Genomic DNA, 27410 nt, shown 5'->3' with positions numbered 1-27410 from the left:
ATTCTTTATTTGCTGTTTGATTACCAGTTTGCTTTGTTTTTGTCTCTGTTTGTGAGTGCGTGCGGGTCAGGCCAAGGCTGGGTGCGTCCCTGGAATCTCCACCATAAAAATAAATAAATCGCCATCTTCTTGACTGTGTGAATCTTAGCAGCACCGGACCGCTACAGTGTTATTCATTTGTCCTTGCTGCTGATTGACTGTGATGCATCTCCAGCTGAGTGTTTTCCGTTTTGTTCCTCTTAACCCTTAAACCACCAAAACCGGCTATAGTCGTTTCAAAGTGCCATTTGTGAGCACACTGGAGCTGATCAGTCAGTGCTGTACATTCGTTGAGCAGCCAGCTCATGACCACTGCCAACTCCTTGTGAGCAGGGGGACTGACACAGACACTCCTCAAAAAAGCCTCTTTAAAAACGCTGATAGACTACTTTCACATTGCTCCCTTACTTGCTGAGCTTACTTGCAGCTGCTCTGTCACGTGATATGCTTCTCGCACGACGCTACGCATACTTAAAAGCCTGAACAGCACCTGTCCTTTTTGGCTGATTGCTTTGTTTCTCTCTCTCCTCCCCCAGACACCCTCTGCTCTTGTTGAGGGTCCCCTCCCGTTGTGCTCCCCAATGATGTTTGTCTATTCTTTAATCAAGAACTAACTGCACACTGAAAGAGACATGTTTGTTTGAAGTGTCTGAATAAAGTTCCTGTCTCTACAATCTCCTGTGTTTCTGTGCAATTCTGTGACCCAAGCGTGACACCCTACAGCACTGCAGCCTCACTGTTTCTGGCAATGAAAACGCGCTTGCATGAATTACAGTACATATAGCGGTAACACCTGTATTTTACATTCTAGCACTGCAGGAGACATAGCAGTACAGTATACGGGTTTACCTTTACATTCTCTTTTTTTAGGTAATATATTAAGCTGAGTTTGAAATTAAATTAAAGTGTTTTGGGGGCATATTTAGGGTTTAAACTATAAAGATAGGCATTTTTGTAACCACATCCAAAATTCGCGGTTTTTCTCAATTCACGGGTGCTCTAGGAACGCAACCCCCGTGAATTTTGGGGGTGTACTGTACTTACTTTAAGACATTGGAAGGAAACAAAAATCTGATAAACTGTACCTCCTTGGTTAGATATGGAAATGAATTTATATTCAAACTCCACTAGTGTGAATAAGCAAAAAAAACATACTTTAAAAAATTAAAAGGAAGCAAAAGGATGTAGACACAGCATTAGCTGACATGTGTTTGATAAGTTCTAAAACACTATCATGGAACTGTTATTTCAGTAAAGAGTATTTGGCTCTTCAACATAATGCTATGGTGAGCTAACAAGTGTTTTCCTGATAAGCTCAGTTTCTTCAGAGATCTTGAATACGTACCTTTTATGCTGGAGAGTAAGGTTTAGTCAAGAAAAGGTACATTATTGGATTCTGGATATTGAAGCTCTGAAGTTATTACTTTACATAAATAATGAAAAGTTACCTCCAAATCTGAAATCAGTGTTAGAGCTCTATTGTTATCATATGCTGTTGTCAAAGTAAAGACCTTTCTCTGTATCATATGAGCAAAGGACCTAATTAGCTCCAACCAGAATTTTTCACAAATACAGTTATTTTGTTTGGAACTGCTTTTGTGTAATTTGGCTTGTTTGGACCATAAGGTTTGCAATGCAGAAATCTTGTAATCACCATCCGAAAAAAATCATTTAAGTTGTGTGGTATGCTATTTTATTGTTTCCCTCAAGAATTAATTTTGCCTTCAATTTCATATTTGAATTTTCATGAGAATTTATTTTTGCTAAACAACCAATCATTCACATACAGCACGCCTCATTCTTCTCACACTCTCTAAGATAGTCATTGCTGACATATGCCTAATCACTGCAAATAAATTACTGTATATCTCACTGTGGGCAGGTAAGAAATTTCATACTTACATCCATGCAATGGGTGTCCTTGACTTGATTTTAAAGGCTTTCTTTTGTTGCTTTATGTCATGTTATGTGTCCTTCAGGTGCCTTTCCACTACACTGAAATTAGTCTTTACTGAGTTTTAGGACTGATCTTGTAGTTTTTGAGTCTGGACTTGGAAAAACTGCCAGTGTGTAAATCATTTATAATCACCTGTGTGAACCTTATTGATATTTTCAGTAGTTAAGGAAGAAAGGTTGATATTTTTTGGACATATTACTCTATGCCACCTAAACTCAAAACCAGGTTAGTGAGCTTTTATTACTGAACAGTTTCCTTGTGAGTATATGTATTCACTCGTATCGTGCAGGGGCCACGCACTGCGCCTGACAGAGATCATCTACAGGTAACAATTGCAGTAGCACAATAAACAAACTCCAAAATAAATAATAACAAATTATAAAATGAATATAAACACACATATTCAAAAGGAACTAGTTCCTAATAGTGGTTTAGAATTTACAAGGCTGAAAACAAGTGGTTAAGAGTGAAAATTTATAAATGAAGAGAACAACAAAAATGTTAACAGTATGCACCAAATCTTTATTTTTATTTGCTCAGTATGCTGTAAATTCCTGTTTCTCCCACAGCTGCAGTTTCAAGTTAAACTACTCAAAATAAATAGCTCTACATGACCCTATAGTATAGTGGGTCCACAGCTCAGATCAAAGGCCACTTTTTTAAATAAATAATCGCCGCGTTAGAGATTTGGCGTGGTAGTGTAGCCAGAGCAGTTTCCGGGTGAATTCGTGATGTGGACAGTCCTCGCTTAAGTGCACAGGTGAGGAGTCATCCGTATCCGTAATTGTTGGCGGGAGCTGCTGATTGCCACATCTGATCCACGTCCCCGGAGCATATTATAGAAGTGCGAGGCAGTCAGGTGGGGGAGAAAAAAAGGAAGGAAAGAAGAGAGAAAAATAGAGGAGGGAAAGAAAAAAGAGGGAGGAAGATCAGAGGTTAATAGGGAAGAAAGCGGCAGGAAGGAGAAAGCCGGTGCAGGAGAGTGAGAGCGAGAACAGACTCTATTAAGGTGAAAGGCAGCTGGTAGGAGAGTCCCAGAGGAGTGTTTGGCCAACTCTCAGAGAGGGCAGATTGAAGCGGTCACTCCAGCTGAGCAATTTTGAGGAGCTGGAGTGACCAGCAGAGGGGTCGACTGGTCGTGGAAAGAAGCGGAGTCGAAGAGGCTTTGGGCATGTTGAGCCCCAGCGTGAGCGCCCTGGCTGCTGGGTAAGGAACCCAAGTCTTGGTCCAGCTGAAGCCCGACGTAGCCAGGGATCAGAGGGCTACCAGACCAGAAATGAAGGAACTGCATTTGCTGGTACGGTGACTAACCTGTTGCGGGGCCCATTAGGGGAGAAGCAGGGGAGCCGCCAGTAAGGAATAAGTAAGCACCGGATGTTTAAAGAAAGACTGCTTCCAGCCTTTATTTTAACCTCGGTTTTTAAAAGATTTTTTTTTTCTATTGTGTTTTTAACCTCCACAGTTCAGTTATTTGAACACTTTGATTTTGTTGATTTTTTAATAAAAGCACTTCGCACTTTTTGCACCATCCCCTTGCTTCATGGTTGATGTCTTCACTGCCTAGCTTATCGGTGACATTACCAACAGTATCAGGTTCGAGGGCTCCCAAAAGTAAGATGGGAGCATGGAGCATCATCACCGACCCTTTTTATTTTGTCTGCAAATAAACCGTACATGTAATATCATATGCGGCATATTGTGTAAATTGTTTTTAATCTGTCTCTGACATTTTTTGTTCTTTTCTCTTTAATTATCCTAAATTATTAATTTAATCATCTTTTTTTTAAGCCCTCAGTCAAAATGAGTGGTTCTTTTGCAGGGCTCACATGTAGTCACACAGGGGCAACTTACAATTGCCATGTTACTGTCATAAGTCCCCACTGCAAACCTCCCAAAACAAGTGGGAAACATGTAAAATTAACACAGATGGTAGACTAACTCAAAAGTGAGCTTGTGAAGTGGAATTGATAGCCTTTCTGCCTCATTGAAGCCTTTAACAAAAAGTATTTTTTAAATCATCAGGTCTCTTATCACATGTTTATCTGATGTATAAATGATTAAAGAGCCAAAGTTGGAAATAAATTAATAATAGATATTGTTATGGTCAGAATATAACATACTTAGACATTAATACTTTTGGCAAACTGCATGTATTCAAATTTTATGTATTTCAAGAAAATTGATTTTTATGTGGTTTGCCACTTCAAATAGCCATCATTTTATACCACAAAAAACAATGCAGGTCTTTATTGAAACTCAAGCATATCATGCTTGAGCTGAGTTCTTCAGACACTGAACTATAGTCAATCATTTACGGAAATCAGTAAGATGTAAACAACAGGTTTCTCATCTTACAAGCTAGTAGGAACTATACCTCACGTATGTCTTATACTGTAGATGAAGTGGTACCGTTCACTAGTCAAACTAGGAGAAACAAGAAGCTACAAAAATAGATAAAAATTGAGACCAGGATTACACTGATATATTTTATAACTTTCATTTTTAATTTTATAATAAAATCATAATGTATACATCACTAATTAAAACAATAGAAGTGTATCATTAGCCCAACAGACAATGCTTATTCAGCGAATTGTAGAGACTTTTATGTATTAAACACCATTCCACAGATTTTTTTTAGGCACAGAGATGGAATTACAATGGTGGGTGCTGAAAATAAACACAAACAGATAAGTCAGTCTTTTAAACTATATCCTATGAAAATATGTCCACTTAAAGGCTTTATAAAAATGCATTTTAATATCTGCCAGTTTTCATATTTTATGTTAAGATCTGTAGCTAACTACATTGCAAAAGCATATGAGGGACAATTGCACAGAAAGGCATACTTTGCAGACAGAACAAAATAATTTAACAATACTTTGAAAATACAACAGGAAATGAGAAAACTTGCTTTGAAATGAAATTTTGAAAGCAAATATGTGTCATAAGTAACAAATTCAACTATTCTGTGACAGTTTCAGAGTCTAGTAGTTTATAATAGTCCAGTATAGTCTAAAATGTCTGGAGGAATGACAACCCTTTTTTGCTTTGTTAGAAAAATGAGTATGTTTAATATAATGTGCATGGAGAGTTTCTTTAGTAAACCAGCCATTAACTGGTTCCAAACCACAGAAATAAAAAAGAGTTATTTAGTCTGATGACACATGTGTAGAGTACCTTTAAAAAGTAATTTCATTAGGTTAGTTTACTCACAGAAGAACAGACGAGAAGAAGGGATGACTCATGTAAGCCTAGATGTTCTGTCCAGTGTGACGTTCTTTACTCATATTACATGGTACGTTCATTGTTTTCCTTTTTAATTGGAGTTTCTGTACTTAAATTACAGAGCTTGCCTTGCTCATCCTTTCTACAATATTGATGATGTTTACTCAATACCTTATTAAAGCCTATGAGTTTGTTTTATTTAAGATTCATAGTCCCTGAGTGCTGATTGTGTTTCTGAGAGGAGCACCCGTAATAACAGTAATGGTTTGTTAAAAACTTTTTGGATAGGAATTAAATTTTTTTCAACTTTTATTTAAAATATCAAAGAGTACTTTTGACATTTCTTTGAATCATTTCATTAGATGTTGTTTTTTATTTTTAATCAGAAGAATTCAAGCAGATTTTCATGTACTGCATTGAATTCTGTATTAAGATTAAAGAGTGAAGAATACTAGGCCAGCACCAGCTAAGATTTGTTTTCCAAATTCTCATTATCCATTGAAAATTCTTTGTCTTGTTGATGATAATATTGAGTTAATTTTTTAAGTCTAGGCGTTGGTTCAAAAAGTTATAAATAAAATGTGTGTGTTAGACAATAATATTTTTTTCTGCTAAATGTATGCATCAGATCAGTTTTTTTTTTGTTTTTGGTTTTTTTTTTTTTTTTAAATGTTTTGCTGTCTGACGTTTGACTTTTTGTACTAGCCTGTAAGTGTGTGTCTATGACTAGGGGGCTCCATACTGAGTCCAAGAATGACATTTTTCGTTCTGGTTTTAACTCCAGCCAGTGTTATTATTCAAAGGCCATTTTGCACCTTTAATTCAGTTGCTAATTTTAATGAACATGTTGTTATTTTCTTGGTAGTATATTTAATGTTTCAACACAGAAATGCCCAGATTGGCTCTGCTTTTTCCAGTAGAATTTGGCAAACATCTTTGTTGTAAAAAGCAATTCAGAGGGAAATTCTGCCATGGCATAAATATTTCTATCAAGTGTTAATTATTTTTCGATAGTTTATTATAAATTCATTTTTTGTTGACACATTTTAACTGATTTGAAATACTCCCCATTATAAATCAGAATTTATAGACAACTAGCTGAAATACCCAGCGTTGGCCAGGAGGAAAATAAAGTGTTTTTTTTTTTTTTTTTAATTGTTTGAGAAAAGTATATTTAAAAAAAACCCACAACTTTAAAAATAAAAAAACAAACAATGAAGACTCACTAATGTGATTGTCTTACGGTCTTGTGTGTATGTTATTATCTAGTTGATGTTCATAACCAGCCAACTCTTATTAATTTCAAAAGCAACAGTGCCGCGGTGGTGCTCTAACATAAAGAATGCTGGCAGTCACCTCCAGTTCGTGATCTGGTGGTCATTCTAAGAGTCAACTTGATGATAACATGCATACAAGATTACAAGATTGCAAGATCAGCCCCCACCGTACCCAGAAGGGGTGGGTCACCCTACAGTATTTTTAGTTGACCAATGAGAAACATGTGTCCCAAGTTTCATGAAAATCGCTCCAGCCGTTCGGAAGTGATGCTGGAACATACACACATTGACTGTATATGTATGTGTATGTATATATATATATATATATATATATATATATATATATATAATGTAGATAGATAGATAGGCATTCATGCAAATAATGATGTGTCCTAAAAAAAAAGGTGCTTTTCATTCATATACCATTCACTTCTGCATTTTGATCAACAGTTGTCTATTTTAATAACAGATAAGGTTGGGAATACTAGTCAGTTCTTTTTGAATGAAGAACAAAAATCTTTGGTCCACATAAACATAAAACAAAGAAGAGGCTTTTGTAATTTTGTAAACCGCACATTAAATATAGAAACAACAAAAACACATTTTCAGTTGAACTAGGTATACAATTATAGGGTGTCCCCCTTATTTATAAATTTGTTGCAATAAAAAACAGAAAATATAGTGGTACTGAAACAGTGATCAGTGGTTTGAAAATGTTGGTCCTAATTGCTTTCAGAATAGGTTTTTGGGCATCATATCTACAAGCAACATAAGTAATGTGCACTCCTGTTGCATTTGGTTATAGGAAGATAAAAAAAATGTTTCGCAATAAACTGATCTTATTTGGCATTTATTTATTATAATAAAGCAACATTTCAGAGTAGTGGAGATTTGGATAGACTAGACACTGGTGCATTTCTTTCTGACAATGGCAAAAATAAAAATATGCCATAGAGTCCAGTCTGCTCACTTTGAAAAACAATTAAAAGCCTAACTTGCTCTTCCAATAGGGAGAATACAACTCTGTTCATCAGTCTTTTTGTACTGTCATAAAACATAATGTTTTGGTGGTTCCTGCCTTTCACCCAAAGCAGCACGAATAGGCTCTGGCACAGGCCAAGCCTGAAATTTATTAAATGTGTTTGAGAACCCTATGTTATACAAAAGTATTAAGAAAAAAAAGCCAAGACCTGCTATTAAGTTGTATGTTTGCATGCATTTAAAATCTAATCAGAAATAGGTTGTAAATCTAGGTTTGAATTAAAGATTAATAATTTTGTACATGAAAATTATCAAAGTGTTCATATAAAGGATTCCTGATTAAAGAAAACATATGTAGTATAGAATAATTGCAAGTAGATTTATTTTGTGGTAAGTGACAAAAAAAATTGTTTTAAAATGGCAGATGAAAAAGATGAACCAAATATAGTATCAAGATTTTGTCTTTAATATTTGCATACTTTTTATGATATGATACAAATAATACCCACGCTAACAATGAAGAGAAAGGAAAAGATGATAAATGTAGTGAAATACAGTTTGAACTGTGAAACTAACTGGAAACCAGCAAGATAAAGTCTAAGACAAAAGAACTGAAGTTAAGCCCTAGTAAAATTACCATTCCCTTGGTCTTGCTGTACACAAAGCTGTCCTAATTTATTAATTTAAATTTTGACAACACAAAATGTGATAATAGTAATGTCACTGGGACTGCACTGTACCATCAAAAGAGAAGAAGTTAATCTTGTTAGGAAATACATATACAGTAATGAAATTATCTTATCAGTGGCATTAAAAAGTATTGATAGAAATATCAATATCCAGGAATCCATCAATTCATCCAATTATTTAATAAACCTGTTTTATGTAATGTTTTGATGTTATAGGGACCAGAGCCTGTTTTCAGGATCATTGGATGCTAAGACAAGATGGCAGTCCATTGCAGGACACACTCAAGTATGCAGCCAGACTTCACATCTTGCTAATTTGGTGGTGCCATTTAACCGTAATCTCCTCCATGATATTTTATAATGGCTTAATTTGCTTACTACCTTGTTCAGATCTTCTCAGCCATGTTAGACAGCAGTCAATTCACTGCTTTAGCAACGCAAGGCAAAAGCTTTAGTCTGAAAGTTTCCAATCTTAATCCTGAGGGAAAACTTTGACCGCAGGGTTTTTGTTTCAGAGAAGGATTTCTGAGTTTAAGAAAATTGCTTGTTTAATCAGATAGCATTTTTTCTGCTCCCATTTTACTTAACAGTCAGAGAAGCACTTAATTTTGTTGTTTCATATTCATGTTATATTTATTTAGCTGCCTAACATTTTAATTTAATTGGTCAGCTATTTGTGTATTTTATGTTTAAACACTGGCAGGTTAAACACACTTCCGTAGGGTCAGATTCAGTGGTGAGCTGAATGTGCGGTATTGTTTTTCACAATCCCCGATATGTTAGCAACTAGGGGCACAGTGTGTGATTAATGTTTAGTAAGACATTTACTTTTTTCGCAGTTGTAATATCTATTTTCTTACTTTACTCATTTTTTACCCACATTTTACACAAGTGTTTGTTGTCTTGGATATTTATAGTTTTCTTTAAAATTAACAAATAACAAAATGTAGAAAGCAGGTGCAAATGATAAGAAACATAAACATTATCTTCCTTAGCAACAGATTTATTATTATAATAATAATAATAACAACAACAACAAATAACAATAATTATATAAATATGAAGTGAACTGAACTCTTAACATGAAAATTGAAGAAAATATTTAGTTCAATTAGTCATTTTTTAATTTCCTTTGAAAAGCTATAAACCTTGTTGAATATTTGTGGATGATCACTACATATTTTAAAACAGACAAACAACAAGACATTTTATCAATATTAATATCCTGTTAAAAGCAGGGTTGGCCTCAAATTATTTTAAATGCATATAAAAATGTGCAACATGCTTTCCAAGGAGTATGAGTGTTAACCAGTACTCTAGTATGTATATACAATCAATAGACTAGTAACAGTAATACAGTATGTTCTGCTTTGTTAGTGATCTGTTTTCTAGGTGTAAATGGCATGCAAAGTGTAAATTCTCACTTGATTCACTGAAATAGTAATATTTTTGAAATGTACTGTAAATAGTAAACTTCGTGTCCAAGCTGTATGAGAATAATACTTTGAAATATTGGCTTTATTCTACATTAAAATGCTTGATAGAGCACCAGAGTTTCATACCAAATGTGAAAATGTACTAAGACAAAGGACAGTAGCAAATGATTAGTTTGCCATTTGATCTCTCTGTGCTCCGTCTTTTCCAGAAGGTATATTTGCAGACAAACAAATTAAATGTTTCCAGATTTAAAAATATGCATTTCCAGAATTGGTCCATACTTAGTTATGAGCAGATCCCATGAAGTTTACTTCACTGTGAGTTCTGCAAAATCGCGGAAATGTTCAGAAGCTTTGCCGAAGTCTATGAAGCATTGAAGTCAAGGGAGAAGGAGGAATGGAACTAGTTCCCAACCATACTAGACTTTTTAATGTGGCCAAAAATGTGATCTAAGCTGTGAGACAGCAGTTCTCATCACTGTGATGCCATGCCTTAAGCAGGAACAGACGCTGATGGAATGATAAAGAGAAAAAAAATACAGCAAATGGCCATAAACTAATAATAAGTACTATCTGTCTGTCTGTCTGTCTGTCTCTCTGTCTCTCTGTCTGCCTGTCTGTCTGTCTGTCTATCTATCTATCTATCTATCTATCTATCTATCTATATGGAAGAGAAGGTCTGTGATACGGTTTGCATATTTGCAGCTGGAGATCCACAAAGGGAGAAAAAATGGATCTCCAGCTGCAAATATATATAAATCATTGTGCTCACCAAGGTCCATAGAGTGCTCAGGGATCTGTTTTATATACTGTATCTGGTGGCATTACTCATAACAATCTCATTATGTTCAGCGAATGTTCCCCTCAAATGAAAATACTGCAGTTTTTTTGTTTTTGTTTCATTAATGTATATGAGGTACAAATATACCTGAATCAGATTAAGCATGCACAGTCAGATCAGGCAGCAACCTTACTGTAGGCATGCTTGAAAGTTCAGTGTATAGCTGCTACAGTTCAGTGATGTCATGCTGGCCTCAGAAAGCATCATTGGGTGCTGCAAAAAAAAAAAGTCAGATGAGGAGGGGCGGGTTGGGGTGGTACAGCGTGATCGTGATTGAGAGAATAAAACGTGTTATAGTACACAGCAAATGGCCACCTGCATGTTCCTGCTTGCACTGAATAAGCTCACGCCTTCTGGTGCACAGTGTCAACTCAGCACGGAGAACAAAAGAAAGAGACAAATATATGGGACATTGTACTTGTAAAAGTTAGCTTTTTTCAGTTTTATTCTCTCAATCATGATCACGCTGTACCACCCCACTCGGCCCCTCCTGATCTGACTCTAAGTAACAGCGCCAGCATAAATTCACACCCGATCTGATGCTCTTCGTTTTCAAATAATATTGCATTAGTGCAATGTTGTTTTCTGATTGGTACTATTCGGGTCATAACATTATTTCTTCAAAATGTCACATATATTGTCTCTTTCTTTTAGATGTGTAATAGAAACCACAGCATAGATAGAAGTGTGCACATTGCAACAAGTACACATCTCGTAAATGTAGGTAGGACGGTCCTTGCGTGTGTGTGAACTGTTAACATTTGAATCTGATGATTGCATATAGCGCTGAACTGACCACTCAGTACTATTTTTCCTCTGCATGTCCTGGAGTACAAAAGAAACAACACCACAGAGCAACATGGAGACAGGCAAGATCGAAGAAAAAAAAAAACACGTGGTCATTGATTACAAGCGCAAGATGTTATGCAAATGAATATGAATAATATGAATAATGTTGCATCCGTGCCACAATGTTTTCTGAAATGTCCTATACATGTCATAAAATGAATAATTCCAAATATCATATATACCTATGTCTGTGTTTTTTGTTTTTTTTTGACATCATAGACCATAAGGTGCATACTAATTCAGCATGAGCAGGAACACTCAATAAAACTGAATTAAAAAAAAATCAAGTGATGGTGAGATACAAAGAAGGCAGATTCACCAACGTTAGTGTGTCAGCTTTTATCCCTCCAGATCAGAGAATTTCCAGTTCCATTGCCTCAAAACACCACTCACATCTACAGTTATTCCCAGTTTCATATAAAAACTATCATTGTGGATATGAGGGGGATGGGGGGGGGGGTGATTTGGGTGGGCGGTAGTATGTATCGTGATCGTGACTGAGAGAATAAAAGTGAAAATAAAAGGTAACTTTCACAAGTACTATAAATGTATACCATCTGTTACGGACACAAACCAAATGTGTATGTGTGTACTGTATAATATTAACAATAAGAGCAGCTCACTACTGAAAACGGCAGATATAGGAGTCAGTGGGGATCGAACCGGAGACCCTTGATTACAAGTCAGCAAATCTTACCGTTGTGCCACAGAAGCTGCTGTTTTATCCTTGAACATTTTGTGAAAGTGTTTATTTGATCTTTGGACTTCAGACTTCATACATTATATAGTTTATGCCAACATTTTGTCATTTACTACTAAAATATGAAAACGTTTCTGTTTTAACAATGTGTTTATACAGATTGTAGAAACGGAACACACATGAAATGCATGTGTTCCAAATAACGATCTATTATTTTCACTCTAAAACTCCAGCACTTCACTCCCAGATAATCAATCAAGGCATGAGCTGGGAGAACTTTTTGCATGTTCTGCAGCTGTGGGGGGATGGAATAGTAGGCTGCTTGCTGCTTGTCTTTATTGGCACATTTACAGGACAAAAGACGCTGAGGGAGAGGTGCGAACAGATTTAACGTGGGCCGGATCTATGAGTTTTTTCGTTGGCTCTGGTAATTCTAGTGTTAAGCAATTAGTAAGTAAGTAGGTAGCAGGTTGAGGAGACCCTGGATAGGTGGAGATATGGCCTAGAGAGGAGAGGAATGAAGGTCAGTAGGAACAAGGCAGATTACATGTGTGTGAATGAGAGGGAGTTCAGTGGAAGGGCGAGGATGCAGGGAGTAGAGTTGGCGATGAGTTTAAATACTTGGGATCAACAGTACAGAGTAACGGGGATTGTGGAAGAGAGGTGAAAAGGAGAGTGCAGGCAGGGTGGAATGGATGGAGAAGAGTGTTAGGAGCAATTTGTGACAGATGGTTATCAGCAAGAGTGAAAAGGAAGGTCTATAGAATGGTAGTGAGACCAACTATGTTATATAGGTTGGAGACAGTGGCACTGACCAGAAAGCAGGAGACAGATCTGGAGGTGGAGTTAAAGATGCTAAGATTTGCATTATGTGTGACGAGGATAAATAAGATTAGAAACGAGTACATTAGATGGTCATCTCGGGTTAGACGCTTGGGAGACAAAGTCAGAGAGGCGGGATTACATTGGTTTAGACATGTGCTGAGGAGAGATGCTGGGTATATTGGGAAAAAGATGCTAAGGATAGAGATGCCAGGCAAGAGGAAAAGAGGAAGGCCTAAGAGAAGGTTTATGAATGTGGTGAAATACATGCATGTGATGGGTGTAACAAAGCAACATGCAGAGGACAGGAAAATATGGAAACAGATGATCCGCTGTGGCAACCCCTAACGAGAGCAGCCAAAAGAATAAGAAGACAATAAATAAGAACCTGTAAATCCTTAAATGCTAGTGTATCTTCACCTCACACAAAATAAGTAAGTTGTTGAGGGATTTATGAACAAATCCAAGAGTCAGAGCTGGGAAGCTGGTTTGTCAATTTGCATCTTGAGATCATCACGTCTCTAACAGGCTGTTTGGAAGGTTTGCCAGAAATAAATCCTTACTGGCATCAAGAAACAAATTGAGCCAGCTGAAGTTTACACGATCCATCTGACACATTGAGTATAACCTTATGTTATGCTTTGGTCAAATAAGAGCAAAATCAATCATACTTGCTCTCAGTACATTTCATGTCACAAGAAGAATGCATGGAAACAGTAGCATTAGGGGCCCATTTTAGTCTGTGATCCTAATTAAATCAGAGACCTAAGGATATGAAAGGTCTAGAAAATACCTGCACAGAGCAATGGTCCTGCTTTTAATAATCATAAGTAAAAGTTTTGTGTCACTGTCTAGTCAAGAAGAGGGCGTACCAAGTCCTACACAAACGGATCCAATTTTGTATCTTTAAAAAAAATTATATTACACATTGTTTTTAAATAATACTGTACAAGATTAAAAGCTCTTGGTTATCTCATTATTGAGTCACAACCCTTGGTTCATTGTTTGTACTGTTTAATTTATATGATGTTTCGTCTGTTCACCAGTGATACCAATTAAAGTTGAGCTCATCCTATTTAACAACAAAGGTTCCCAGGATTCTTGTATAAATGTACTGTAAAAGTGCAATAAATTGTCAGTAGCCCCTATGTACTGTAAATACTAGTTTACTTTACATCTAGTACTATATTAATATTTGTCTCCAAGGAAGCAAATTTTTGTACTTTCCCTCTTATAAGTAAACAAACACATATAATAGTTTCATTGACTTACATTTCACAATAAAAATACAACTTTAATGACTAAGCAAAGCAATTCACAAAATATATGTTATTTAGTAATCCTTTTAGCATCGACTGGGATCTTATTCTCAGGCAAGATTGTGAAACTGAAGGAAGGTTCACATGTGACAGCTCAGTTTGCACAACACATCTAACAAAAGAGTCTAAAAGCAGCCAGCTGTGTCTGCAGGTAAAGACTGTCATATTATTCAAAAGTATCTGAGAGAAATTATGCAGCTGCCAAAATGACATGGCCTGTAGGGCAATAAAAGCAGGTAAAGCCAGACAGGCGCTGCAGCTGGGGCAATTCACAGGAAAACTTCCATATATGTCATTCAGCCCAACAGCAGGCAGCAGCAAAAACTAAGGGGCCAAAGCAAATCTTATCTGACCCATCCAAGTGTTTCAGTAAATGCCTGGAAATCCAAAGAAACATGTTGTGCTTACCTGTTTTATATTGTGGGGCATCTGTGTCTTCTAGTGTTTAAAATGAGCTTTTTATCTCATAATGTATAGATAAGTGGGAGACTGAAACTCCCAAATAGGTAAAGCACAAGCAAGCCTGCTTTCTTTCTCATTACCCATAAGCACTGCTAGGCAATCATTGCCATTGCCTCAGAAGCTGCTGAGCAGAATATGTTTTAGTCACTAAAAACTAATCCTAGCATTAAGAACAAAGCACAATCAACAGTGCTGAGGAAGCAAAATGTTAAGTTTTATTATCATAGATTATTTATGTGTAATATCTTTCCTTGACTACACTAATGAGTACACTTGGATCAAAAGCCATAAATATGACATCCACATATATAAAATATATTATTTTTAACATTCACTTAAGTTATAGTGCCTAATAATCTTCTAACAGCACTGAATATAAGCGCACACACTTAAAATGTCAGATTGTTATATTTGTTTTTATGTTGTGCCTGAACATCTGTAACTTAATATATCTTTTTCAGTTTTATTCATATTTTTAAAAATAAATAAGTAAAATAGAAGTACAAATGAAAAGGCATAAACATTTGAGTCTTTCTCCCCATTTTGAAATAACTGGCTTAAAGATTTCAAATGCAAATTTTCTAAACAGTGTAAAGAAAATTATATATAAAATGAATTATTTTTTATTCAAAGTCCATTTCTATTTCATGACAGCCAAAAATCTGTTATGCTTTGTATGCACTTTGTCTGTTTATTTTCTGATACAAGCATGTGGGCAGGGAATTAATCTGCCTGAAATGAATTCTCTGTACTATAAAGAATAAGAAATGAAAATCAATTCTCTTGCTACACATGCAATTGTGTGATATAATTAAGATTTATTCATGCTGTAATTGTTGTGTTTCCTTGGTTGACTTTGCTTTTAAGTGTCTCTTTTTAACAAAATCAAGTTAATCCTTGCTGCATTTAGAAAACAATGATTCCAGAACCTTGCATACCTAGTCTCCAAAGCTATTGATTTACTTAGCAGCATGCTTTTGATTTTGCTTGAAGATTTTATTGCTGATTATTGAACTGGGGTTTAAGACACATCGCAACGCATCTGTTTGACCATGACATATTCAATGACAGAGAAGAGAAAAGAAAAGGAAAAAGGGACCCTGAAACTCACATAATCAGATTTTGTGCATGGATTTAAAACAAAATATATATAATAAGTCTCATATGACCTGTTTGAAGTTTCTGTTTTATTGACTTTAACATAATAATTATAATGAGATTTAGATATTCAGGCTTATTGAATTAAATATTGTAAATATTATATTGTGAGTAGCTAGTATATAAACAAGTCTTTTTTGGATCATGTGACATATTAACATTCTTAACATTCTTTTTCTGTTTTTCTGTATGAGTACTATGTTGACAGACAAACATGTCACTCTTCTCTGATATCTGTGAAAGGCAGTGCATTATAGTTTAATAGTAGATGTTCTTAAATCATAATTAACTGTTTTTAAACAGCTGGGTGATCTAACTCAGTGGTCAAGGTTGAGTTTAGATGGGGAGAGAAGAAAGCTGGATAAGTTTGTCAAGTTCAGCTGGTCAGCACACACAGCTTTCCTTTGTCATCTTACAGATCTAGTCTTTATCGAGAGCTTGAAGATTTGACTTGGCAAATTTATTGCCTTACTCTAAAATTCTATAGTCTGTTCACTCTTGAAACATGCTTCACACATGAAAGTAGCTCAAAGTGCTTTACAATAATAAGTAGCTAAACAGTATTAATTGAGAGTAATAACTAGTTATTTCAAACAGTAAAGAATCATAATATCCAGCTTAATTACAGACTTTGGTCAGTTGGTCAAGGAGAACAGGCAAGTAAAAACTCCGGCCAGTGGAATGTTGGAGAAATGAAACCTGTATAGCTCCAAGGCCAAACAACCACCCAGCCCCCTCTGGGCATTCTACAGTCCATTAACATCATCAAGCGTGAGAGGGTGTTTTTTGGAAAACTGGTAAATATTGATAGTCTTTGATGAAAATCGCCATGTTAATGCAGTATAGCAGATTAAACAGGAAAAATCAAGTGGTCTGATGTAAATGTAAATAAATATCTGAGTCCAAATAATTAACTTCTATGAATTTATCTTTTGATTTTTTTTCTCATTCAGTGTTCAGCTGATTTGGTTTTAGGAATTAATTTTATTGGTCAGAATTCAGGTTCAGAATAATTACAGTTAACTTAGAGTCAGACTCAGGGTGATGTGTAGTGATCTGCTTTACAATGTTAAACCCGAATAACTCTCCAGACAGAATTCTTTTGTCATGTACTGGATTAAATAACATTATACTCCTAAAAAATCACAGATATTTATGTGTTTTGCCACTGTAAGGTGAACTCATCAGTATTCATGAATGATGCAGAGCCTTCAACCTAAGCACAATTACTTGTAAACGAGAAGCTATAAAGCCAGTTTTATAACAAATTGAAATTGAATCATTAGTTCAATCAAGCAATAGTGATGACAGTGTGAATTGGTCATCAAAAGTTGACACAAATAGTGAAACTGATGCTTATTGCACTGTACAACTGATCCACCATGATATGCCTAATGAATTTGGTTGCCTTAAGGTTCACTGTGGTACAAGTAGGTGCGTGGCAAAAAGGTAAAATGATTGCGATCAAGTAGACAAACAAGAAAGATGTTGGCCCTCTAAACAGTGTTCATAATGCAGTAACTGTCGTTCATGTCAAAAAAAAATATAAGAAAAGTGTGCAAAGAAACACACTTCTGCTATCCCGATTGTAGCATCGGGCTGTGTGTTGGTGAGTGTTTCAAAATGTGCCACACAAAGGATGTGTACCAAGTTTTCATTAGTACAGAAGTGGACAACATTCATACCTTTCCTACTGTTTTTATGTTGATGTTTTGAAATGTGCATGTTTCTATTATATGTAATAACATCAATTTTCTTGTTGAAAAAAATTCAATTATTGACTTGTTTTTTCAGTTGTAAACATAACACTGAGGAGACTACGGTGTCTCCTTCAATAGGAAACTGTTGTTGAGCTTTCTTCATCTTCCCAGCATACTAAGGCCTGGGGGCAGTGGTGCATAGCACTGGAAAAAAGAAAACACACAAAAGTAGGTATTAGTGACCAGTCTATGAAACAGCAAATAGAATCAGCTTCCTCCTCCTCTCAGTATGAAGGCATGCTAAACTGATAATAGTAACTTCTTAAGTGATCAAGAGCGCCAGATTTAAGAGGTGGGTTTTTTAGTAGCTTTAAGAGTGTTCAACTGAACTAACCCTGCATATCTCTAATGTTAAAGTACTCCAGAATTTTGGTGCATAGAAACAGAAAGCTGCCTCACCAATACTTTTATGCTTCAGTTTCGAGCATCATGAAAAACCTGTCTTTTCTGACAGAAGTGTGGGCTTTACCAGATATGCAGCTCAGACTTCTATCCTCCTTTGTGAATTTGAATCTCGCCTGTAAAACTTTAGGTGTAGTGAGACAGATTTTTCAGCTTTTGCATCTTCGTTTGTGTTAATGTGGACAATTTTCCATAAGTCTTTTAGCTGGATGTTTTTGAGGCTTAGTGCAATAGTAATCTTAATAAGAAGTTTATAAAAGTTTCTTCACGTGATTTATACAGATTGCACATTACTCAGGAGTTGTTTGTAAGGCTTTACCAATATGATGTACATGTGGTATCATTATGTGGAAGACATACAGTTGGAAGCACATATTTTCACAGATTAAATGCTTGTATTTATAGGTTTATCAAGATTTTATATGGCCCATTGTATAAGTTATTGTTGAAAATTCGGCAATCTGTCTTAAACTTTTTTTTTTAAATTGATTTTATTGAAATCACACAACATTCCATACAAATAGATCAATTTTACAAGAATAGGATTGAAAACAAATCAGTAAAAATAAGCAAATAGATAAATTAATAAGTGAATATAGATAAATGGAGAAGAAAAATAAAAAAAAGAGAATAGGGAGAGAATCTGCTTCCATAGTGCTTTAAAAGCTTTTTCTAAAATGTTATTGATTAGATCCTGCCAGGTTTGGAAAAAATTCTGCACAGATCCTCTAAGTGAGAATTTTATTTTTTCCAGTTTCAAATAACATATAACATCAGTTACCCATTGACTTAAAAGGGAAGAGTTAGGATTCTTTCGGTTGAGCAAGATAAGTCTCCGTGCCAATAGTGTAGTAAAGGCAATTACAGTTTGTTTGTCCTTCTCCACTTTAAGCCCATCTGGAAGTACACCAAACACAGTTGTTAGTGGATTAGGAGGGATTGTGACCCCAAGGCTGTCTGAAAGGCATAAAAAAATCTTGGTCCAAAATTATGTTAATTTGGTGCAGGCCCAAAACATGTGACCCAGTGAGGCTGGAACTTGATTGCAGCGTTCCCAGGTTGGATCTTGCCCTGGAAACATTTTGGACAATCTTAAGCGAGACAGATGTGCTCGATATATAATTTTTAGTTGAATAATTGTATGCTTTGCACGTATGGAGCTCGAGTGAATTCTATGCATTGCTACCTTCCACTCCTTTTCTGATATGTTGAGGGAGAGATCCTTTGGCCATTGTCCTCTTGGATCTTTGAAAGGGAGGGACTGTAAATTGGTTTTATATATTGCAGAGATGCTGTCTAAGTCCTTGAAACTGATGAATATATTTTCCTGCATAGAGGGCGGTGGAAGATGAGGAAAATTATGCAGATTCTGTTTAACAAAGTTTCTAATTTGAAGATAGTGAAAGAAATGTGTTGCTGGAAAGTTAAATTTAGAATGTAATTGTTCATAGGATGCACAGACGTTGTCTATATTTATTGGGACACAAAGCAAGGAATATAAAGATGAACTGCAGGATTCTATTTCTATTGCAGACCAAGTCTGCATTCAGTATGTTCATCTATTTGTGTCAACGTCCAGGTTTTAATATGTTATGTTTGCTGCCCAGTAATAAAATTGAAAGTTAGGTAAAGCCATGACTCCTTCTGCCTTTGTAGGGTCGTTCTTTGGATATGTGGATGTTTTGAATTACAAATAAATGTGGTTATGGTTGAATCTAATTTCTTAAAGAACGATTTATTGATGTATATTGGAATATTTTGAAATAAAAAGAAGGTTAGGGATGATATTCATCTCAACAATATTAATTCTTCCTGTTAAAATGAGATGAAGAGTTGACCATCTATGCAAGTCTTGCTTGATATTTTCCATACAGACAGCGAAACTTTGTTGATAAACAGCTTTATGTTTACTTGTGATGTTTACCCCTAGATATTTTAACTGATCTGCGATGATAAAAGGGAAGGTGTCCAATCTAATGTTGTGTACTTGAAACTGATGAATATATTTTCCTGCATAGAGGGCGGTGGAAGATGAGGAAAATTATGCAGATTCTGTTTAACAAAGTTTCTAATTTGAAGATAGTGAAAGAAATGTGTTGCTGGAAAGTTAAATTTAGAATGTAATTGTTCATAGGATGCACAGACGTTGTCTATATTTATTGGGACACAAAGCAAGGAATATAAAGATGAACTGCAGGATTCTATTTCTATTGCAGACCAAGTCTGCATTCAGTATGTTCATCTATTTGTGTCAACGTCCAGGTTTTAATATGTTATGTTTGCTGCCCAGTAATAAAATTGAAAGTTAGGTAAAGCCATGACTCCTTCTGCCTTTGTAGGGTCGTTCTTTGGATATGTGGATGTTTTGAATTACAAATAAATGTGGTTATGGTTGAATCTAATTTCTTAAAGAACGATTTATTGATGTATATTGGAATATTTTGAAATAAAAAGAAGGTTAGGGATGATATTCATCTCAACAATATTAATTCTTCCTGTTAAAATGAGATGAAGAGTTGACCATCTATGCAAGTCTTGCTTGATATTTTCCATACAGACAGCGAAACTTTGTTGATAAACAGCTTTATGTTTACTTGTGATGTTTACCCCTAGATATTTTAACTGATCTGCGATGATAAAAGGGAAGGTGTCCAATCTAATGTTGTGTACTTGAGAATTCACTGGAAAGAGCACACTTTTAGTCAAATTAATTCTGAGACTAGAAATCTTTTGAAATTCTGTTAGTGCTGTTAGGACTGTAGGCATAGAATTTTGTGGGACTGGTATATACAGTACCATATCATCTGCATATAGAGAAATTTTCTGTTCAAGTCCTTCTCTGATAATCCCCTTTATCTCATAAGCATTTCGAAAGTGAGCTACCAGTGGCTCAATGGCAATTGCAAAAAGTAGTGGTGACAGGGGGCATCCTTGTCTGGTACCACGTTCTAGTTTAAAGTAGTCTGAATTAATGTTGTTAATACAAACTGAAGCTTCTGGATTGGCATACAGTAGTTTAATCTATGCACAAATGTTCGGGCCAAACCCAAATTTCTCCAATTTAGTGAAAAGTTAGTTGCATTCAATCATATCAAATGCTTTTTCTGCATCCAAGGATAATAAAATCTCTGGGATGTTTGACTTTGCGGGTGAGTATATTACATTAAACAGGCGTCGAAGACTGGACGCTAAATGTCGGCCTTTATTAAATCCACTTTGATCTTGTGATATAACTGAAGGCAGCACTTTCTCCATCCTTCTAGCTAGGACTTTGGACAGTATTTTAACATCATTATTCAGAATGTATGATGCACATTGTAATACGTCCTTATTTTGTTTAGGAAAGACGGTGATTAATGTTTGACGAAAAGTTTGAGGTAGAATTTTATTGTCTCTAGCTTCTGTGAATGTTGCTAACATTTTCTGTCTGTTGTTGAAGAGCAGCCAATTAAAAGCATTAAATAAAATTCAAAATCTTAATTATTTGTCTAAATGAACTATAGTAAGGAGGGACAAAAATCCATAAAAAGGAAATGCATACAAAATGCTTCAGGTTTTGAACCCTAATTAGGTGTACCCTTTTCAGGCGATTTATGGTGCAGCAGGGTTTAAGAGAAGGAAGAACAGGTCATCAAATAAATGTTTGCTTTAACAAACCCATTTTTCATAAATCAATGCTGGAAAAGAAGCCATTTTGTTTTTTAATCAGGAATGAGAACAATGCAGTTTTTTAGGTCAGGTCTTTTGTAAAATAAGGTATTGCAAAAATATATTGTAATGTGGACAATTATCATGTACTATATTTTAACTACCACAATTGACTATGTATTTTTTACTATTTTGTTTTGCATTCATGATTAACACTTGATTTTTATTTTTGATTCGGCATGATCTTATTATTTTCCTGATTCAGTTCAGTTTTACATTTTGTGATTGTTGCTGGGTGATTTGTAAACATGATTTAACACATCAAAGGATTAAAATTTCAATAAAAAGCCCTTAAATGAAGCATGAAAAATGCCATAAATTAACATATTCAAAATATCCCTATATCCTTCTATCAAAAATATCCTGGGCCTTTTTTTTTTTTTTACTTAGTTTGCATATGTATTTTTTAAATACATCATAACAATAAGTAACACAGCAGCTTCCCTTAGATTTTTCTTATATATATTGTGCAGTAAGAGCTGCAGAGTATTCAGTTTTAATTAGATTCTGGTTTGTCTAAATGTCATATATGGATAGGAAAATGTTAGTTGTACTTGGACTTCTTTCAGAACTCACTGGTAACTTAAACAGGTCAGAAGGTTTTTTTCTTCATCAATTTAACAGATGGATGTTTTTTGGAAACTGCCAAATATTGTTAGTCTTTGATGAAAATCACTGCTGTAATGTAGTTTAGCAGATTCAGCTGGAAAAATCAAGTGGTCTCTGTGGTCTGATGTAAATGTAAATAAATATCAAGAGTCCTAATAATTAACTTTGGTGTATTTATGTTCAGATTTTTTTTCTTATTCAGTATTTAGCAGGTTTGGTTTTAGGAATTAATATTATTGGTTGGTATTCCTCTATTTTTGGAATGTTTTTCTTTAATGATGTATTTGCATCATTGAAGATTATTTTGTTCCAGAATGTAGAAATGTAATGGCCCTACTATTTCTGGAGCTCTTATGATATTTTTTTAAACCTAATGATTTCCCTTTCTTCTTTTTCTTTGCAGGACTCTGAAAAGATGTTCTTAGAGTTTGATCACAACAACCTTCTTCATTTTTACAATAAGGTTGGATTATAATTTTCCAGTTTTATTTTTACATCAGTCAGTATCTTGTATTGACATTTTTAATGTAAATGGTTAATTACAAAATATGTTATATGATTTTATCTTCCAGCTTGAAACTATTCAATCACAGCTGGACTCCCTCACATGATGTCATTAAACTTGGTAACAGCAGGCTGTGTGATGTTATTAACTGAAGACTCCATGGATCTAGAAGAACAGATGCTAAATGTAACCTTCTAATATCTAATTAATGTAGTAACCTTCCTGATGTTGAGCATTAAAATATTCTTTTCCTTTTCAAAGAAGGTTGTGTAAAACTAATTCACATTATATTATCTTTTTTTACATAAACTAAAATCTGATTTTTTTTTAAAGGATATTTTGTATTTTATTTATTTAATCTGCATTTCTACTTTATGTGTTGTGAAAATAGGCAACAAAAAAAGTTGGTCATGATACAGAATAACTTTTTTAGAGGCAAAGTGAGAGAGAGTAATATGGGACAGAAAGAGGGTCTTGAAGATGAGTTCACCCAAATGAAATACGTTCTTCACTGAACTAAACCTTAACATTTCTTTAATATACAATATTTTATTTTAGATTATGACTATTGCATTTTTTTATTTAGCATGTCACCATGTTTTATAATGATAATTTCCTAATTATGACTAAAAGACATCTTGAGTCACATTGGCCTTTGACTCACAGGATCAACAACAGATATTACATACAATGACTGTGCCCACTGAAAAAAATTAAATAAAGGGCAGTACAATGAAGTTATGAAAATTACAAAAAACATTTATAACAACACAAAATTCAATAATAGTAAACCAGAAAGTAAATAAAATGATACAATACAAAATATTAAAGCACTCCTGAACATTTGGTAGTACATTTCTAGCTGAAAAGCAGTTCTTAGAAAACATGTTTTTCATGAAGCTTATGCATTCTTTATGTTGTCCATTGTGGTGGAATAATATGTTACATATAAGTTGATAAATATTTTTTATGTCTTTATTTGTAGAACTAGCATTTTACTTGTTGTAATTTTTAAAGAGCAAGGTAAATGGATAAACCATTTTTTCTCTACCCCCAATATTTATCAATGCTTTTTTTATGACTGTATTGCTATCATGTGTAACAGAGAGGGCTAGATTTATTGCTTACTGACATCTTATTTTCTTTCTTGAGTGTTTGTTTGAAGAAATGTGGCACAGGAAAGTGTGTTTGTCAGGAGCTACACAGGGACAATAAAGAGAGAGGCCAGTAAAGGCATGCTGTCTCTGCAGTGTTGCATCCTGACAAAAGCAGACCAGAGGATGACCTGAAGAAAGCAGGCTGCCAGGGCCTGTGCAGATGATGAGTTAACCAGGAAGAATTGAATGCTACTATAGTTATTGTGTAACCAGAAATTACATATCTTGCATTATCAGGTTGTATGGTCTTGGTGTAAAAGCTATATTCTATTTGTTTGTATGGAACTAGTTATAATATGTATTACCTATAATACGTGGTTAAACATGTAGCTCTTTCTCCTGCCTGTTTTTTTTTTTTTCACTCTGCCTAATTGCAGGAGGTTATAGATAAAGCAGCAAAAGGGGGGAGGAAGAGCTGACCTGAAGTAGTGTATCTAACAGCAGAGTGGAAGGTGTATGGGATTTGATGCATTTCGGTTGAGTCTACACGATAAAGAATATAAAATGGAAAACAGGGTTACTATCAGACCCTATAGGACAAAACATACAGAAATCAATAATGCAGCTGTAACAAAGGCACACTGAATATGTAAACATAAGTAACATACATAGAATACTGTAAAACACTCAACACTTCAAAAATTCATAAATAAGCTAGAGGTGATAACTTTTTATCTAAAATTTCTGTTCTCCCAAGAAAAATAATGTAAAAAAAAAATTACGATACCTGTGTTACAGGCCAATTTCTCTTTTTTTTTTGTATAGTGATATTCAAGATCATGGCCAAAGCACTAGTGAATAGAACAGAGAAAATCCTTTCTTCTGTAATTTTTCAATGATCAGTCTAGGTTTCTGAAAAACATGTTTACTGTCTTTCAGTGTAATATTCAGTATACCGCAGCAGCAAACAGAACTCCTTTTGTTCTTGTTATCAATTAGACAATTAATGGAGTCGAACAGGATTATTTATTCAGAGCATTACACTGATTTGAGTTTATACCCAGTGTATGTGCATGGATTAAATTATCTCACCTAGAAGTTTCAGTTCATGTAAAAAAAAAAAAATCTGACTATTTCTCCTTTAAAAATGGAGGGTTGTTCTTCATCAGTAATTTTAATTGCCATCATCATCTACTGTATTTCCAAAGGTTCAAGGAATTCTAAGTGAAGGACTAGACCAAAAAGTATCTTGGCAAATGATGTGATACTTTAAATTAGTTACCCACACTCATCTCTTCTTCAGGATGCAGTGTGTGTTTAAAGGGGCTCCAGAAAACTTCAGGTTTAAAGATTAATTTGAGATCAAGTACTGTACATTATTTCTTGTAAATGTCCTTCCACAATATCTTTAATTCAGTCTGTTCACTTTAACTGCACCTCAACAGTTGACATACATAGAAATCACAATTACACAATGACAACAAACCATATTCAAATTTTAATTTAGCAACCTAAGGAAAAGAATTAAATGAGACATTATCAGATAGCCCAGTCTTCATTTCACATTATTTATGTTTAGTTTGAGTACCCATATGTGCAGTATATTAACACTGCAAAAAAACTTAGCCTAGAAATAAGATAAAAACACAGAATTTCAGGAGAAAATGACAATATTAGTGAAATTACCTGTTCATGCAGCAAGATAATTTTACTTGCGAAGAAACCTTAAAATAAGTTAGTTCCAGTCTAGAAATAAGAAAGCTCTTATAGGTGTTCAAAGGTTTGAAATAAGTAGAAAATGCTGTTTTTTAGAACAAATTACTTGAGGTTAGACTCTCTACAGTGGAAATACACTGAATATTAGAAAATAATTTTTAATTCAGTTGTTTTGCATTCTTAATTTTAGCACAATGAAAAATGAAGGCCAAGTAACAAGAGAATAAATCACTAATATAATTAAAGGGAAAAATTTATTTCAGAATAACACAGTACAACTTTCTAATACAAAGAAAAGGGAATCTGGAATTCACAAATCAATAGTTACTGGCAAAGAGAGCAGTACAGTGATCCCTCGCTATATCGCGCTTCGCCTTTCGCGGCTTCACTCCATCGCGGATTTTATATGTAAGCATATTTAAATATATATCGCGGATTTTTAGCTGCTTCGCGGGTTTCTGCGGACAATGGGTCTTTTAATTTCTGGTACATGCTTCTTCAGTTGGTTTGCCCTGTTGATTTCATACAAGGGACGCTATTGGCAGATGGCTGAGAAGCTACCCAGCTTACTTTCTCTCTCTCTCTCTCTCTCTCTTGCGCTGACGAAGGGGGGTGTGAGCAGGGGGGCTGTGTGCAGCTGCTTCCTGAAGGACATGCTGCACGGTGCTTCGCATACTTAAAAGCTCAAAGGGCACATATTGATTTTTGACTTTGTTTTTCTGTGGCTCTCTCTCTCTCTCTTCCTGTTCCTGACAGAGGGGGGTGTGAGCTGCCGCCTTCAACAGCTTTGTACCGGCGGTGCTTCGCATACTTAAAAGCCAAAAAGCCCCATTGATTTTTTTTTTGACTGCTTGCTTTGTTCTCACAGTTTAAACTTTTGAAAAAGAGACAAATGTTTGTTTGCAGTGTTTGAATAACGTTCCTGTCTCTCTACAACCTCCTGTGTTTCTGGCAAATCTGTGACCCAAGCATGACATTCTAAAAATAACCATATAAACATATGGTTTCTACTTCGCGGATTTTCCTATTTCGCGGGTGGCTCTGGAACGCAACCCCCGCGATGGAGGAGGGATTACTGTAATAATATTTTGCATGAAAATTTCTCAAAGTTTGGCTTACTATAATATAGACTTGGTCTTTATGGAATAAATGGCATAAAAAAAGTGCAAACCTTTGAGCATCAACTGCAAAATATCATAATTTTAAACAACTTCAATTTGATTTTCATGTAGGCCTATCATGCTGCAACACTGAGTAAAGTGCATAACTAACTATAAAATGAGTTTGAATAAAATATGCATGACAAATGTTACCATCATCGTGCATATGTGGAGGTTTCAGGATCTTCTTCATTACTCCATACTGCTGTGCTTTTCCATAAAAACTGGTCCATCTCCTCTTAACTTCTGTGATGTAGTTAAGATTATTCCAACTAAGAATACAACGCATTTCATCCATTACCTATAAAATAAGCACACTCTAAGTCAGCACATATTTTGTTTTAAGAAACCATTTTCAAAAATATTTCAGTCAAATGTCTGTTTTATGTACTTACATGATCCAGTTCTTTAAAGCATGGGTAAGCCATAGAATCTATGGCACAGTGGTAGTGCTGCTGCTTTGCAGTAAGGAGACTGTGGAAGATTGTGGGTTCACATCCCGGTTCCTCCCTGTGTGGATAGTGCTTTGAGTACTGAGAAAAGCGCTATATAAATGTAATGAATTATTATTATTATTAAATGACCTCTGTGCATTAAATTCATGATCAAGGAGCTAGGTAACTACAAATTTATTTGGCTTTGGTTTCTTGTAAAGGTCCTGTAGTGTTTTGTAGTGCCTGGCCTGTATTTAGTGG

The 27410-nt window shown here is 35.1% G+C and overlaps 1 protein-coding gene across 1 annotated transcript in view; it reads left to right on the top strand.

Moving 5' to 3' along the window:
• commd10 (COMM domain containing 10) overlaps positions 1-23077 on the top strand; it is a 143462-nt gene extending 120385 nt beyond the window's left edge. The window contains exons 6-7 of the mRNA XM_028805265.2: positions 22641-22700; positions 22810-23077. Coding sequence (XP_028661098.1) covers positions 22641-22700; positions 22810-22848 — 99 coding nt within the window. The 3' untranslated portion in view covers positions 22849-23077. The remainder of the gene's footprint in view (positions 1-22640; positions 22701-22809) is intronic.
• The last annotated feature ends 4333 nt before the right edge of the window (positions 23078-27410 follow it).

Source organism: Erpetoichthys calabaricus, chromosome 7 (genome assembly GCF_900747795.2).
Source record: "Erpetoichthys calabaricus chromosome 7, fErpCal1.3, whole genome shotgun sequence".
NCBI lineage: Eukaryota > Metazoa > Chordata > Cladistia > Polypteriformes > Polypteridae > Erpetoichthys > Erpetoichthys calabaricus.
Note: the sequence above shows the minus strand (reverse complement) of the source record. Positions and strands in the feature narration are given on the sequence as shown.